General features: G+C 41.2%; 1 protein-coding gene across 4 annotated transcripts in view; it reads right to left on the reverse strand.

The window, feature by feature from the left end:
- Positions 1 to 13431, reverse strand: part of Sox102f (transcription factor Sox102F) — a 148020-nt gene that overhangs the window by 43570 nt on the left and 91019 nt on the right. For all 4 annotated transcript variants that reach the window (XM_077416064.1, XM_077416061.1, XM_077416063.1 and 1 more), the window contains one exon: positions 1192 to 1926. In XM_077416064.1, coding sequence (XP_077272190.1) covers positions 1192 to 1919 — 728 coding nt within the window. In that variant the 5' untranslated portion in view covers positions 1920 to 1926. The remainder of the gene's footprint in view (positions 1 to 1191; positions 1927 to 13431) is intronic.

The following is a 13431-nucleotide window of genomic DNA, read 5'->3' on the forward strand; positions in this document are numbered from 1 at the left end:
GCACAGTAGGGTAGAGCGGGGTCAAAAGTAACGCGGGGCGAAAGTAACAACTCAAATATCTATAATTAATACTATAGTTAATATCTATAGTTTATACACTCAATACCCAGGTCGAGGCGTTCTGAGACACGTTATAGCTTGTTCAGCTTCATCCGTTAACCAACAGACGCGCATGGGCATCTATGCCTATAACTAGATATTTGAGTTGTTACTTTCGCGTCCCGCGTTACTTTTGACCCCGCTCTACCCTATATACCTACGTATGTACTGTATATTCAATATAGAAGTGATAGGAAGATTAAAAAACAATTTAAAAAATTTAATAGCAATATTCACAATTACTCAATTAATGGTCACTTAGGGTGATTTTTATACCCCAGTATCAAAAAAATAAAACTCAATAGTATTTTAACACGTGCTTCTTTCATTTTTAAATATATTTTTTGTTCTTTCTTACTTTTTTCTGAAAATATTGGGCAAATCTGTATACATGCTGTCCTCAAACTAATAAATTATAAAACAATAAAAAATATGCTATATGTAATTAATAACAATGACTTTTAATTGGGGTGTAAAAATCGGATAACCGTTTATGCAAAACAAAATGAAGTGATTATTCCCGCGGAGTTAACATAAAAACAATTATAATGAGAACAATTATAAAAATGACAAAAGTATGAATCAATATTCGACAGCGACCATTCATCGACACATCGATATCAAATAGTCGATTCGATTAATCATTTCTGGCTATGCTTCAAATTTGGATATCGCTCATTTACTAGACGTATACAATTTGATTATTAATTATATCATTATCTTATATACTATAATATTAGATGTAAGTTTCATACTCAATATCATTAAACCTACCCAGTCAAAAATGATATATAAATATGTACTATAATCTTGAATAATAAGCGTATTTTTTTGCTAAGCATAATTAGCAGATTTACTACACTCCATGGAATAGAAAACCATTAACTAATATCTGAACGCGTTTACTCGTCCTTTATAATAGATAAGCTATCGAATCTTGTTTTCTTCCTCTGTTTATCATTTGGTAATTAGACGATAAATCGATAGTCTTTTTAGATTGTCTCATTCTCAGACAATATAAAATAGAAATAAAAGGTCTTATTTCGGCCGCCCTAGTCTTTTACTTCAATATATGATATCACCTGGACTAACCTATGTGCATTGTGACTGGTTGGCGTGGAAGAAAGCGGCGGTGATGTCCGCCTGGTATTGGTAGTATCATCCTGGATAGACAGGGATTCGCTGTTCATCTTGCACGTTAGTCTTTTGAGAACGTCGTCCATGGATCTTTTACTGCCTGCAGCGGTGGTACCACTGCCGTTATTATTATTGTTGTTGTTCTGCGTGACGGTATTGTTGTTGTTATTGTGATGGGGATGATTAGGATAATAGGGATCAACGGAGAGGAGAGTGGGTGGCGAACCGCACTCCGAGGAGCTCGCCGGTTCCAGTGCACCGCCCGACGACGACGACGTGTTCGTATGGTGATGATGGTGGTGGTGGTGGTGATGGTGATGATGAGGGTAGTGGTACGGCGCGAGGGTCTCTTGGCTCGACAGAAACAGCAGCCTCTGCCGCTTGGCCGTCCGTAAGGAATTCAACGAGGGCGACGGCGAGTCGCGTAGATCCGGCTCGCTGGTAGTCGCCGGCGACGAACAGCCGGACGACTCGCACTCGCCGCCTCTCTGATGGGAATAGCACTCCTCGATGTCGACGGGGGTGGTGGCACCCTCCTCACCGACGACGACGGCTGCCTCGCCACCGGAACCGGCCACCGGCGAGGTAGTGTCCTCCTCCTCCTCGTTGGCGCCTGCCACTGTACCCGCACCGCCCCCGCCCTCCGATAGCTTCGTTGGTGGCGACTTCCTCTTTGAGGACATCCTCAGTCTGCAACACAAGCGTAACGGGAGACCGCTGAGTTTTTTTTGTCTTTTTGTGCTTTCTCTTACTTTTCTTGCGTCGATGTACTCAATTGGGATGTGTATCATGGAGGAAGAGCGGGGGAGGATTGTCGGCGTTGGAAATCTTCGTATATTCTCTATGTGCTCCGATGATACGGCTCGCTTTTTTTTTCTTATATTGATATCGTAAAAAGATCATCTAAAATGTCGCAGAACTCATTTATGTTTACGTTGATTATTGCGGTTTGTCCAGTTTCTCGGCGGCACGAAAAAGTGGTAGAGGGTTTCAATTTCAGCATCCTCAGGTGGAGGACTGCGTACGAGCGAGCGACGAGACGACGTCGCTCCTTACGTCACCCAGTCGCCCCTGGCAGACGTCTAAACTATCTGCCATCTGGCGCGGAGTTAATTTAGACACGGACTAGCCCAAGTTCGTCCATTCATTTCCGTCTACAAATTACCAAATCTAAATCCAAATCGCACGATCGACCGGCCGTCTGCTGGCTAGGTGGCAGTCGTGGTCGTCGTCGCCGATATCGGCGCGCGGACAAGTGGAGGAACGTAAGTTATGTAACTGGACGCGAGGCGCAATTATCGGGCGGGAATTATTGTTGCGCTGGCGTGTCGCAACGATCTCTCCATTAATCGAGCGAGATATTCCATTAATCGACTGACCAATTATGTAGCGAGGAGAAAGAAAGAGAGAAAGCGAAAGAGAAAGAGAGGGAGAGAACTACATTAGACCACGATTATCTTCCACTGGCGAACACGAGCGAGGTTGCGAGGTCAGAAATAAGCACGACTCGCGGTTTCGTTGATCGTCATCCGATGAAAAGCGGGACGAGCTTTAACCGAGCATTTCCGGTGACACGCAGGCTTCGCTTCTCGTTTCCAAAAGTAATCTGCCCGATGGAACAAATTAACGATTTTAAATCTCCAATCTTCGAATTTTTCGAAACAATTTGTTTTCCTCTTTTCAAATCGTGTTTTAATTTTCGAATCAACACAGTTGATTCGACGGTTCGTTGCGCCAATCAAGCAAGTAAAAGAATGTACATTAATTTAAAAAAAAATCGAGCATTTTATCCAATAGTGTGTCAATGATTTCTCTCATTAACGCGCTTGACCTACATTTTTGAGCTGCACGATTAATGTATAGAGGTATACCATATATGGTCCATTACACATATATAAGTCAGAGATAATGACTTTTAGACGTAAACGACTTTTCAACTGGAGGATGCGCGTTTTACATATATATACATATATATATATATGTCGCTTTGCGTTCAAAATCGTCCTCTGTGATGTGTATAATTACAACGGGAGATTTATTACTGCGCGTTACGCGGACATTTGTTAGTCACATAATGGAGAACGATTTACGGTGCTGAGAGAATACTACGCGCATCTTCTCGGAACGTGAGAGCGATATATCATAAAGTTATGAAATATATAATGACATCGGCTGTCATCGGCCATTTCGCCTGAGGCATCGCTAACCGTATCGCGGGGATAAAGATAATATTTATACAATGCATCACTCGAGATGCAATCCTCCCCCAAGATACAAATTGATCAATCAATTAATTCTTCAAGACAGATTAAATATAAACTGCATCTGTGATGGTGCTAAATTAAATTGATTTAATAAATTAAATTTGAATCTTTTGGACAAACATATTTAAAAATATATATTTAGCCAATAATATATATATTGAGAAAGAAGGTATCAGAAGGTTTTTAATGGAATTGTTTCGAATCGCTGGCACAAAGGCGAACGGGTTTTCATTTCCGCGAGCCAATTTACGACAAAGATAATATTTGTGAAGATAAAGATAATATTTGTATGCTAGGTATGTAATATTGCGTAAGAGTATCGAGGATCTGCGTGATCTTCTACTGCGATATAGATCGATCGATCGAATCTCTGCGAAAGGATATAATATCAGTATTGTAATATTTTATCAATCTTAAACATTCTTAAATTTGCAACACGGTTTTTACAATTATACGGATCTTCTTAAAAGATCTCATCACGTGAACAGAAAGAAAAAACTATATAAATAATTTCAATAATTATAATAATAAAAACAGTATAAATATTATATACGTAGAGTTATCTAAAGCCCCGAACACACGAATCGATGGAAGACGTAAGACGTAAATCGTATAAGGAAATCCACTAATCAGAGTCGACTATTCCCCTCTTCTTCCCTCTTAAAAAGGGACTAGTCGACTCTGATTGGTGGGTGGATTTCCTTACGATTTATGTCTTACGTCTTCCGTCGATTTTCGTGTGTGAAGGCCTTAATACGAGACTGAGAAATACTTTTTTGGAGAAACACAACTTGTTTCCAAAATAAAATAAAAGAAAGAGGACGTTATCGCCCTTAGTTGTGTCGCGTATCGAGTCGTCGCACCAAGAAGCGCGCGTTATCAAGAAGGTCAGGATTATAACATCAGCGTCTCTGCTCGATACGCATTATGCCGCAGCCTATTATGAGATTCGCAAAAAAAAAAAGCATCGAGCGGGGCAGTGGGGCCGCTGATAATGTGGGAATGGACAGTACTGCGTTGTACGTACGCTTATTACAATTCGTTACAATGATGAACATTGTTTGCGCGCTGCACGCGCGCGCCTCCAGCGCATTTTTTGCACGAGCGGGCTCGCGCGATGCGCCCGCGAAGCAGCTATGCACGCGCTCTCGACGCGCGCATGCACACGAATTGCGAGTCGCGGCGGATCGGGGTACGTCGAGTAGAGGACCACGTGCTCCGTTTACTACGAGTGTATATATCGTGAACGGCCGCTACGAGCGCATACGAAAACGACGCTGAGAGATTACGATGAGCGCAAAATCGAAACACGAAGAACTGGTGAACGATTCATCGGATTTTCGGCGCGACGCGCGTCCGGCGCGTCCCGTCCGCAGTCGGGAAGAGAATCTATAATCACTTTATAATTGTCAATTAGTCGAAGATCGCATATGACCCCGCGTAACGTGATAAGGCCGATTTTACAATCAGTCGTACGTCGGAACGTAGCCGATGGTCCAATGAGGAAAATTCGTTTTCGAAAAAGAAATTCTCTCGTTGGACCATCGGCTACGTTCCGACATCCGACTATGACATACGACTGATCGTAGAACCGGCCTAAAGCCGGGGAAGAGGCCGAATTCCTTCTCTGCAGCGTAACCGAGTTTTACGAAGAATTCCACATTTATTTATTCTCGGAAACACTAGATAAATAGAACACGTATTAAATTGTTGACTTATATTTGCGAACCGTTACGATAAAAGGAACTGAAAGCCGAGGCTCCTATTCCAGACATAACAGAAAATGCTAAATATCCTGCAAAAAGATGCTTCTAAACTATACATATGTGTATTTATAATAAGAACTTGAATAAAGATAAGAGGAAAACGAACTGCACTTCCGAATTACATCATTAGCAATCTTCCTAAAATTTATAAGCTTGGCGCGGACTCGCTAAAATTAAGCGACCCGATGTATATTTAGCGAAGATATGTTGACGGCATAACTACGCACGCTAGATAATAATCTCGTCATGATTGCTAGTCGTGGCAGCAATCAGTCAATGTGCAAGCGTTCGGCGATCGCCAGGCGCGAGAAAATCTCGGAGACCATTGCTCTCCTTCCCGGCGCCTCGCTCCCTTCGGACGTACCACGAGTTTATCGCGCGTCGCTTTTCTATTTCTATTGTCTCTACGACAGTCTACGTGTCTCAACATTGTACGCGTATATACGTATATGTACATGCATACGCGCGACTGCCGACGTGTCGTCTCGCCGCGCGGCTCTTCGTTGTGCGGCGTACTCACCGCGCTCTTGGTACGCGAAGTATTTCTGTCCCCTAGACTTTCCGCCCGGCATAATTACTTCGCGAAGCACAGATTCGCAACTATATAGACCCCGACTGCCGAGGAGACCGAACAAAAAGCGCGCGCGCCTGCGGCACGTCCGCGGAAGAAATATTTTTAACCGCCAGATGCCATCGTGTCCGGCCGACTGAAATCACAGACGAGGATAGCGAGAGATCATCAACGCCGGTGACAGTGCAAGAACGCGCGGGTAGTAGGTCCCCTCCTTCCGCGAGTACTATCGTGTCGGATTGAATAGGCAAAAATGGAGAAAAATGATTTTGCACGATTGGAAATACAGTCGAATTCGAAGCGAGATCGCATCCCGAGATTTGTAACAAACGGCCAAAAAAAAAAAAATAATCAAATGTAATTCAAAGCTTGCACTTGCATGACACATACGCACTCGCATACAAAACCTCACGTAATATATTCGATAAGGAGTCGACATCAATCTCGGCCGTCAATATCGATGGAATGTAGACGTGTGTCGATTGCGGATAATGGGATAAATCTTTCCTTCGCCGGGTGTTCTAAGTACTCTCTCTCTCTCGCACCCACGCAATATCCATTCATTCATTTGCTGATTCATTAAGTGCGTAAGATGAGTAATTACGAAAGCGCATTTCTTGTTTCTCTCTGTTCTTTTCACGCGCGATTTTGCAACGATTTCGTGCCGCACGTGTCGCGATTATTATAAATTGATGATAATTTTGTCATCAACGAGTTTTTTTAAATTGAGCTTTAATTCAATTTTAATATATCGCGCATTTCATTATCGTGAAAAATTATTGATTAAAGTAACAAATCAAAAATTTCATTAACCAAGTACTTATATATATATATTTTTTTTTTATAATTTTGAAACAATGAATGATGATATACACATAAATGTTACGCAAACAACCAAAGTTCTCTAGAGATCAATTATATTATGACTTAATAGCAGTTAATCTAATTATGACTATTGTATGCAAGTCATAAAAGTACGCCTTTTTAATCAATAAACTCACCGAAGAGTTCGATACAATTATCTGCGTCTGTACGCCTCATACTAATAGCTTCAATCGCCATATGTTTCGCTTATCGACAAAGGTCGAATATCTTATTACATTTACTCCGCAGATAAAATATCATTGAAACCAATGTTACGACGATATTTAAAATTAAGTCCTCGTATTGTACAAAGTATTTCAAAAAAGAGAAAAAATTCGATAAAATATATATCTTTAGTTAAATATTTCCTAAAAAAAAAAAAAAATCGTTGTCGATACGAAATAATTGTAATGACAAATGTATATAATTCTACTAATTCTACTACTTCTTTGAAATAAAAGATTAAATTTTAATGTATTTTATATACATTCGAGAAGCAAAAAAAAATGGATAAAAGATGAAATAAAGAAGATAGTATTTTTGAACTGAATTGACTGAAAAAAATGCTTTGATAATAATAGTATATTTAATAGTATATTTGCTAATTTTTTATATTATTATCAAAACTTAGATAATAGTGATTTTTATTTCCGGCATTTCGTTCATTTTAATAATATACATATAAATATTTTTATATTTCGAGATGTAAAGTTCAATTTAATTAATTTAATTTAAAGCGCATGCGTGTCGTAAACGAGATAAAAACATTTTACGACCATTTTGGGGCTTTTTGCCTGTCGGTCGTGATCGATCGAAACGTATCCACGAGCAACGACCAGAGAAGCACGCATATTCACACATAGCGACGCGCATCTACGGATGTAAGTGTGTGAGCCGCGACGCTTGACTTTCTATTAGTGGCACAATAGGAACCTAGTTTTTTTTAGGGGATGCGGCATCTGTTCGGGCTCAAGTAGCAAAGCTAGGGTGGCGTTCCAGTGTCGGGGTGAGAAAGTTGGCCCGATACCGCGAGCTACAACTTCCGTCAGCACGCACGCAAATAGGACGGACGAGGAATCTGTTTCGAGTGATCCGGTGTGGGAAACAGCCCACGAGATTTCTGGAGAATAAAGCTGTCAGATATACCAGATGGATTAAAGACAACTTAATTACGAATTGTACCAGATTATGCCCGTGATAATATATGGAATTCGACTAAATGTATTATATGTAACTTCAGTCTAAATAAGAAACCACTAAAAAAATTTAATCAGATTTTTGTTTGTAAAAGAAAGATTTGAAACCCGTACAATGGCTAAAGATAATATATTTTATAATTTTTAAGATGTTAACATTGATATACTGCAGCATTACATTATAATAATAAGGGGAGTCACATTTTATAACTTAGAAATATTAAAAATTGTATGTCTTTTGTTTTAACGAATATGACAGCACTGAAATAAACAATGCAATTGCATAGAGTGTTATCAGTAAGATTTGCATGTTAAGTTGAATGTAATTAATTAACGAGGTATTAGTCAAATATTATATTACTAGCATGCCCCGCCGGGCTTCGCCCCGGCCCCGGTTATTTTCTAATTTTTTTTACTTTTTTTTTTTTTTTTTTTTTTTTTTTTTTAGTTATTATGCTATTCGGGGCGGAGACGAATCCAACAAATCATAGATCATTAAAATCTGTCCAGCCGTTCTTGAGTTATAAATGGTGTAACTAACCCGACTTTGTTTTATATATATAGATAACTATATTAGTCAAAGTATTTACTTATTATCAAACAGAGACGAACAGCAGAGATCGAGACGTAATTACGCGACATAGTGTATAAAAATTCATTATATCTTGCTCTTTGCGAAGGGGTGGCCAGCATTGGGAGTATAATTAAGCTACGCAAAGCTGATTATACGGCGAAGAAAGAAGATACACGCGCGTTATTGACAAATTTTATACCACTAGCCTACGAATTTTGGAACGTACAATAGCGATAAAAGACCATTAATGTATACAGCATTCAGTCTTCTTTTTCTCATTATCTGTTCTTCATACATTTTCGGAAGCCGTCGTAAGAGAGATACGAAGGAGGACCCAATCTCGCGATATACACGGCACGCAAACTTACTTAAAAATGACATTGGATTATGTAGTAACATAATTCATGTCACGAGCAAATTGACACATCGATAACAACATTGTGATATTCCGCTGATTTCAACACCGCGATATTAGTCAGTGTGCGAATTTCGTAATACATCATAATGATATATTTATTATAAAAATATGAGTAGAGTGAGAAAAAATAGAAAAATGATCAAAAATAAAATAAGAATAATGTAAAATAGAGAAGATGAAAGGCAGGAAAACAAGAATGCCAATCGATTTCTCATGTCGACCATTTCTTGAAGCATTCGTACTCCCAGTATTATTATGATTAATATACATGGCAAAATAAAAATATCGAAGAAAGAAGAGCGATGGCAGTTTTCAGTAACTAGATATCGATAGCTATTCTTACTCCCCGACGCGAGATCAGCTCGGGAAAAGTCGCGCATGAGAAAATCCTGGACGCGGTGAGAGAAAAGCGCCCCCGTCGTTAGTATTCTTTATAGGACCACCGTGGGATACGCTCTACATAATGGAGTCCCGGTACCGGCGTCTCTTCTTTTGATGCTACCTCTTGGCCGATCTCTTGTTTATGTATGAGCGGGCGCGGACCGCACCCACCCGCGCGCAACGTAACGCGCGGGCACCGTACGGCCCACCGTCACCACCGGAGTTGGTGGTTGTCCCAGGGGCAGCGCCGGGTCTTCCTCGCGCGCGCAATCCTCCCGTTCTTTGCGTCGCTTTGCTTCGCGACGCAAGCCAGAGGGGCGAGGCGCGACTAGGCCGCGCGGAACACATTCACAGGAACCGACAACGTAACGCCCGCCTCGCCTCGCCTCGCCTCGCGTCACATCGCGGCCGCGTCGTAAAAGCAATCTTCCGTCGGTCTCTTCTTCTTCTTCTTCTTCTTCTTTCTACCTAGAATACGTTATCAGCAGCACCGGTGGGGTCGAAGAGGGCAACCGCGGCCTCTCGGCCCTCGCGGTTGCTCTAGCCCTTCTTACTATTTCCGGAGCCTCTCTGTTCCGCCGCCTCTCTCGTCGCGAATTCCTTTTTTTTTCCGCCACTCGTCTCACGCGAGGCGCTCTTTTATCTACGAGACTCGCGGCTTCCGCTCTGAAGTATGGTAATATAAAACTTTACACCTGGTAAAGCTAAGAAAGTGCAACTCAATTGAAAGAATTATAATAAGATGTATCAAGAACGCATATGACAAAGTTCAAAGTTCTTATTTTTTAAAGAGAAGATAATTTTGATGATAAATTGCGAGAAAGCTGTGTAAATAAAGTTTTCCTTGTTTTTCTTTTTTACGTGATTTAAGACTTTAAAAACATTCAACGGAATAATATTAATGGTGACAAAAAATCATTGATAAAAAATTTTTCTACGAAATATTTTTCTTTAAATTCAGAACAATTTTCCATATAACATAAGTTACAATTAACTTCGGCGAAGTCAAGGGGGATATACCCGAATAAATCGATACTGTCAAACTGTTAATCATTACGCATTTAATTTAACGCTTCAAAACAACAAACTTCAATCTCTTATCGTATGACGATTTAACACAAATATTAAAAAAACAGCAAGCATGTATATTCGCATTACACGTGAACTTTATTTTCCTTAACAAGTTCTCTTATTTTGCTTATCACGTCCTATAAAATGCAGAAAACATTTTTAAAGAAACAATTTGTATTTAAAATAATGATATATTATTACAAATTAATGATGGGAATTATAATATAATATGTGTAGATAATGGGAAACTTTTAACTTTTAATCAACAATTTAGCCCTCGACTTCTCCAACCTTAGCGACAGCGTGACAAAATGCCGGCCCGTATCGCGCCAAAGTAAATCAATGAACGAAAGCGAAGTCGGATTATTAATCCGCGGGCGCGCCGCATCGAGCCGTCGTAATTAATACCGTCGTAACTTGATTACGAGACCGGCGATAACGTACCACTGAACTTGGTCCCGGAGAGGAACAAGATCAAAAGAAGTGAACATTTAATTCGCGAGATTCGTCGCCGTACGACTGGATTGTGAGTCTCGCACATCAGGGAGGTCGTGCACGCCAAAGCGATCAGCTGCTTTCTCTCTGGAGATGTCAATCAAAAAATACCGCACGCTAGATGATAACGTGACATAAATCCTAGAGAAAGAGCGGATACTTGCAAATAAGTCCGACCTTTCACCAACGGGACAGTTTCACTTCGTGCTTTTCCTTCATTTCCGCGGGGCGGTATCTTCTCACTATCTCCTCATTATGTATATATCTTACGGTTAACTATTGCGCAAACAAATGACTCTCACTGAACGCTTGCGTAATGATGTGATAAGATTTCCGGAGACTTATAATCGCTTTCGGCACAAATTCATGTTCTCGTTTTATATCGGTCGTGTTCAGAATAATTTTAAAGTATAAAATGATCAAATTACATTATTTAATCTCATGACAACAGATTGAACGCATGATTTTTCACGCTCAAAATAATAATGTCCATCCTTCCCAATATTTTGAAAAAAAAAAAATCTTCCCCATACATGATTGGCAATGTTACAATCGGCATGACTAACTTCTCGTCAAAGACAAAATCCATATGGATCACGAGCGCGTGATTAATCAGGAAAAAACTCGAAGAAGAAAACGATATGAGAAAAAGAGAAAGAGAAAGAGAGAGGAAAAGAAAGGGAGAGAAAGAATAGAGGAGGAAAGAGAGAATAGAATGCGCTGGGGTCGGGAGACAGGGGGAGCGGAGACGGCTAGAAATGGGGGGAGGGTCTTCTGACCGAGTGTGGGTTTAAGAAGAAGTGGGGCCATGTGTTCAGTGTCAAGTTGCTCGGACCTTAGATCGCTTCCTCGATCCTCCTCCTTCGCGTTATAACAGAGTTCGTTAGAGAGAGGAAAGGGAGCGTGTTACACGCGATGCACGTGCACACACCGAGCGCGTTTCTGCGCGCGTATGCACATATCGTCCCGAGAGAGGAACCAGAAGGGAAGACAGATAAACGAGATCGGAGAAGAAAGAGTCGGGCTGAAAGAGAGAAAGACGAAAGAAGCAGCGCAGAAATTTATTTGATGCTCTATCTCTGAGACTAAACGCGTACTAAAGTATTAGACAAAAGGCGAATAGAGTCTGGAATTGAATAACGTCACGGTCTGTGTTTACGAAACTAGTGACATTTAGAGAATTTGTGCATTTTAACTGCATATATCTCTTTGCTAAACAGACTGGAAGAATAAATATCAAGAAACAATTGGGTTTTTTTTTTAAATAAAATATTCCCAAAAAAGTTGGCCCCCGCCCTATCATTTGCACTTCAAAAAGTTCGCTTAGATCCTTATCTCTATTCATTCGTTTAAAGTTTAAGGTTAAAGATGAAACTTTACAGTTGCTCGATGTAAATGAACGTGCGCCTATTAGAATTTCATGCTAAAAAAAGACGGAGATAGAAAAAGAGAGAGTGAGAGAGAGAGAGAGAGAGAGAGAGAGAGAGAGAGAGAGAGAGAGAGAGAGAGAGAGAAAGAAATGAAGAAAGACGGTTTCAAGCATCGCGCGAGAGCGCGCGCCGATGGGAACAAAGCGCGCAGCATCTGGAACGCGTTAGGGTCCTCCGCGACCGCCCCCACACACCGACCGTCACGTATGTACGCACACGCACACTAGCGTGATGCATGAGGAAAAGCAAGCTCTTTCGTGAGAGGAACGCAAAGACACCAAGAAAGAGGGGGGGAGTGCGAGGTTCGAGGGGAAGGAAACCCCGGACGTAGAGGAAATGAGAGAATTCGTGGGGTACGCGCGCCGCCAGCCGAAAACAACGAGAAAGAGAGAAAGAGAGAGAAATGTTCACGTGTGCGTTACATGCTCGTACATCTCAACTCCCTCTGCCCTTCCTTTCGCCCGACTCCAAACGAACGCGTAACCGGGCCCCATACATCGCGAACAAAGCGCGCGGCATACACGGATCTGTATACGCGAGAGGCTGCACGCGCGATAGCGCGGTGGCCGGAGCACCTCGACTATCTGCTGCTATTCATCCGTCCTGATGAATCCCGCCGCGCCGCAAACCCTCGCCGTTGTCCGCGGTACCGGGGTACAGGTATTGTACGGTGTGCGAATAGCGATCCCCGTATCGCGCGCGACTCCAAATCGCGGCTTCTTTTGGGGTTGGGTGCTCCGTTAAAGCAACGAAATTTACTTTTCTTACAATCGTATTTCCTTAAATATCTCGCATCGAACAGGTGTACCGAAGACTATAATTTTATACGACAAAGACTTTTTCCCAAGTTTTCCTAAAAATTTCCTGAAGTTTTCTCAAACGTTGTACTTATATTCACGAAAGCTTCGAGTTCCTCCGAGTTACAGTGTTCTGTTAGACGACAAAGTTTCAGAGGACGTTTTTTTTTCTATAGTTTTCTACACTCTAAACTCTAAACTAAGGCTGTGTGGTCCACTTGACGCTACAAATGCTTTGGAGCGTTCTTCTTCTCCTTCTCTCTTCATTGAAAGAAAAGAGAAAAGGAATATGCATCGAAGCATTTGTAGCGTCAAGTGGGTGTATTTCATAACACTAACTTGTTTAGAGCAACAGTAAAAAGAAAATT

The sequence above is a fragment of the Temnothorax americanus genome, unplaced genomic scaffold, assembly GCF_048541705.1.
Source record: "Temnothorax americanus isolate GAGA-0224 unplaced genomic scaffold, ASM4854170v1 Scaffold41, whole genome shotgun sequence".
NCBI classification, from domain to species: Eukaryota; Metazoa; Arthropoda; class Insecta; order Hymenoptera; family Formicidae; genus Temnothorax; species Temnothorax americanus.